General features: G+C 51.3%; 1 protein-coding gene across 1 annotated transcript in view; it reads left to right on the top strand.

The window, feature by feature from the left end:
* The first annotated feature begins 916 nt into the window (after positions 1-916).
* Positions 917-4290, top strand: part of RASAL3 (RAS protein activator like 3) — a 14765-nt gene continuing 11391 nt past the window's right edge. Inside the window, exons 1-2 of the mRNA XM_017519095.2 lie at positions 917-1642; positions 1772-2107. Coding sequence (XP_017374584.1) covers positions 1786-2107 — 322 coding nt within the window. The 5' untranslated portion in view covers positions 917-1642; positions 1772-1785. The remainder of the gene's footprint in view (positions 1643-1771; positions 2108-4290) is intronic.

Here is a 4290-nt window from a genome sequence, read left to right as displayed (position 1 = left end):
ATGGTGAAACCCCGTCTCTACTAAAAATACAAAAAATCAGCTGGGCATGGTGGCACGTGCCTGTAATCCCAGCTACTCAGGAGGCTGAGGCAGGAGAATTGCCTGAACCCGGGACGCGGAGGTTGCGGTGAGCCGAGATCGGGCCATTTCACTCCAGCCTGGGTAACAAGAGCGAAACTCCGTCTCAAAAAAAAAATAATAATATTATTTGTATTACTATGTAATACAAATAATATTTTTATTTTATGAAATCTATATTATTTTTACAGAACTCATTTATATATAATAATAATAATAAGGGCCGAGCATGTTGGCTCATGCCTGTAATTCCAGCAGTTTGGGAGGCCGAGGCGGGCAGATCATTTGAGGTAAGGAGTTCCAAATCAGCCTGACCAATGTGGTGAAACGCTGTCTCTACCAAAAATACAAAAAAATCAGCCACGTATGGTGGTGCATACCTGTAGTCTCAGCTACTTAGGAGGCTGAGGCAGAAGAATCACTTGAATCTGGGAGGCAGAGGTTGCAGTGAGCCGAGATCGTGCCACTGCACTGCAGCCTGGGAGACAGAGCAAAATGCCTTCTCAATAAATAAATAAATAATAATAAGAGTAATAATAAACCTGGCCATCTTCCAGAAGTCCCCCCTTGTAACCTCTTCCCAGCCACTGTGCCTCCAAAAGAAACTGACATCCTGACTTGTTACACATGGTTTTCCCTGCTTTACAACTTTATATAAACGGAATCACAAAGTGTATACCTGTCATTGTTTGGGGGGTTTTAAAATTTATCATTTTTTTAGAGGTGGGGTCTCCCTAGGGCAGGCGGGGAAAAAGAAAACAAAAAAGATAGATACGAGGTCTCCCTATGTCGCCCAGACTGGAGCACCCTGTCTATTCACAGGCATGATCGTCACTCACTGCAGCCTCGAACTCCTGGCCTCAAGTGATCCTCCTCCCTCAGCCTCCTGAATAGCTGTGATTACTGGCATTTTGTGGCTTTGGTTTGGTTTTGGCTCAACATTGTTTGTGATTGATTCACCCAAGTTCAAGTTCAATCATCATTAGTTTGTTCTCACAGCTGTATGATATTCTGCTGTGTGAAGAGATCGTAATTTATTCCTTCTACCTCTAACGGACACTTCTGCTGTTTCTAATGTGGGGCCATTATGCATTCGGGGAGGGGTTCATGTCTATTGGATGTCTACCTAGCAGTGGAATTGCTGAGTCAGAGAAGATCGAGCCAATAGTGTTAGTAGATCTGCCAAACCATTTTCCAGCATGAGCGAATCGGTCTACTCCCCGGCCAGCTGTGGATGAGAGTTCTAGGTGCTCCATATTCTCACCAGCATTTGTTCAGCCTGTACTCATTTTGCAGAGAAGGCAACGGAGGCTCAGACAGAGGGACAAGTGCTGCCTCCCGGTTGGGGAGGGAGCCTGGCTCCTTCTTGCTAGAAGCCTGGTCGGCCACCTCCTCTCCTCCTCCCCCGAACCTCCAGCATCCTGTCCCCACTGTGCCCTCCCAGCCTGGCTGTGGGGTGGGGTGGGACAGACAGGGTCACGTGGAGTTGGGTTCCGAGGGAGGAAGCCAGGCAGGAGGCAGGGTGCAGACGGCTGCTGATTCTGGGGCTGGTCAGGAAACCAAGGTAAGGGAGGGAGGGCAAGGGGAGCCCCAGGGTGATTCCTGGAGGCAGAGCTGAGAGTGGGGAGGGGGCCGAGATGAGGGCAGTGTGTGGGCAGACACTGGGCACAACTGTCACTCTCTCGTCCCCCAGGAGACCCCCCCACCATGGACCCACCGTCGCCGAGCCGGACCTCCCAAACCCAGCCCACAGCCCCCTCTTCGCTGACTTCCTACCGCTGGCACACAGGGGGCGGTGGGGAGAAGGGGGCTGGTGGGTTCCGCTGGGGCCGCTTCGCTGGCTGGGGCAGGACCCTGAGCCACCAGGAGCCCATAGTCAGCAGCCAGCCAGCCCCTCGCTCCATATTCCGTCGGGTCCTCTCTGCGCCTCCCAAGGAGTCACGGACCAGTCGCCTTCGACTCTCCAAGGCCCTCTGGGGGAGGCATAAGAACCCACCGCCTGAGCCAGAGCCGGAGCAGGAGGCCCCAGGTACACGGTTCCCCCGCCCCGAGCTGGGGCTGGGCTGGGAAGCCGGATGCTTGGGTTTTGTCTGCCTCCGGAGCATCAACCCTGCAGACACAGGAAGTTGTGGGGAGCGCAAAAGCCCAGCAGGAAGTGGCTGGGGCCCAGCTACCCTGTTCCCTCTTTCCCCCTAAAGAGGGTAGGAGGAGTTGCCAGGGTACTGTGGACAGAGGGTCTCTCTGAGGAAGGAACCATGAATGTAGACCCAGGATGGTATTGTCCAGAGGCTAAATGGCTCTTGGCCCCAGTGGGTCTCTCCTTCAGTGACCCAGGTCCATCCTTTCCTACCTGGATATCCATCCCCACCCTGCCTCCCACTCTCCTCCCTTCTAGCTTCTGTGTCTTTGTTTCGTCACCCCTTAAGCCTCAGCCTCTCCATCAGTTCAATGAGAATAATGATCTCTCCTTTGGAGAGTGTATCATTTCATTTGCTCATTTCCATTCATTTACTCAGAGGGTTGTGGAGTCTGTATTGTGTGTGCCAGGACCCGATTTAGGCACTGAGAATACACCAGTGAAAGAGACAGAGGACACTCCCTGCCCCGTGGAGCTCACAGTGTAGTGGAATTGACAGTAAATACGTCAGCAAGAAAATGACAGATGGGCCAGGCACGGTGGCTCATGCCTGTAATCCCAGCATTTTGGGAGGCCAAGGTGGGTGGATCACCTGAGGTCAGGAGTTTGAGACCAGCCTGGCCAACATGGCAAAACACCGTCTCTACTAAAAATACAAAAAAAAGTATCCAGGTGTGGTGGCGGGTGCCTGTAATCCCAGCTACTCAGGAGGCTGAGGCAGAAGAATGGCTTGAACCCGGGAGGCAGAGGTTGCAATGTGTCAAGATATCACCACTGCACTCCAGCTTGGGTAACAGAGGGAGACTCCAGCTCAAAGGAAAAAAAAAAAAGAAAAAGAAAATTACAGATTGTGCTAAATGTCACACAGGGGGACCTAGAAGAGTAATGGATATCACAAGAATCAGGGCTCAGGAATGTAGCACTAGCCCAGGACCCAGCATATTTTAAGTGATCCTTTAATAAGTGGCATTAACATTTGTTGCTCCTGGTGGTTAAAACAAAGGAACAGACAGGCAGTCTGGAAGGGTTGATTCAGCCCTTCTATTTCCTGGAAGCTCATTTAATTCTCACTGCTTATATTGCCATTTTGGTTGTTTTGTTGTTGTTTGTTGTTTGTTTGTTTGTTTGAGACAGAGACTTGCTTCCTCGCCCAGGCTGGAGTGCAGTGGCACGATCTCAGCTCACTGCGACCTCCACCTCCCCTGTTCAAGCAATTCTCCTGCCTCAGCCTCCCTAGTAGCTGGAATTACAGGCGCCCGCCACCACACCTGGCTAATTTTTTTTTTTAACACTTTTTAGTAGATTACTTGGTATATCCTCAAAAAATAAAAAAAGAAAAAATTTTTTTTGTAGAGACGGGGTTTCACCATGTTGGCTAGGCTGGTGTCCAACTCCTGACCTCAGGTGATCCTCCTGCCTTGGCCTCCCAAAGTGCTGTGATGACAGGCCTGAACAACCGCCCCTGGCCTGTTGTTTTTTTGAGATGCAGTTTTGCTCTTTCACCCAGGCTGGAGTGGAGTGGTGCAGTCTCGGCTCACTGCAACCTCCACCCCCTGGGTTCACGCAATTCTCCTGCCTCAGCCTCCTGCGTAGCTGGGATTATAGGCACCTGCCTCGGCCTCTCAAAGTGCTGAAATTACAGGCGTGAGCCACACACCTGCTTGTTGTTTTTCACAGATAGGGTCTTGCTCTGTCGCCCAGGCTGGAGTGCAGTTGCATGCTCATAGCTCACTGCTGCCTTGAATTCTGGGGCTCAAGTGATCCTCCCACCTCAGCCTCCCAAGTAACTGAAACTACAGGCACACACCACAGTGTCAGGCTATTTTTAAAGACAGAGTCTCACTGGGCACGGTGGCTCATGCCTGTAATCACAGCACTTTGGGAGGCTGAGGCAGGAGGATCACCAGATCAGGAGTTTGAGGCCAGCCTGACAAACATGGTGAAACCCAGTGTCTACTAAAAATACAAAAATAGTCGGACATGGTGGTGTGTGCCTCTAATCCCAGCTACTCAGGAGACTGAGGCAGGAGAATCACTCGAACCTGGGAGGTGGAGGTTGCAGTGAGCCGAGATTG

The sequence above is a fragment of the Cebus imitator genome, unplaced genomic scaffold (assembly GCF_001604975.1).
Source record: "Cebus imitator isolate Cc_AM_T3 unplaced genomic scaffold, Cebus_imitator-1.0 Scaffold726, whole genome shotgun sequence".
Lineage (NCBI taxonomy): Eukaryota > Metazoa > Chordata > Mammalia > Primates > Cebidae > Cebus > Cebus imitator.
Note: the sequence above shows the minus strand (reverse complement) of the source record. Positions and strands in the feature narration are given on the sequence as shown.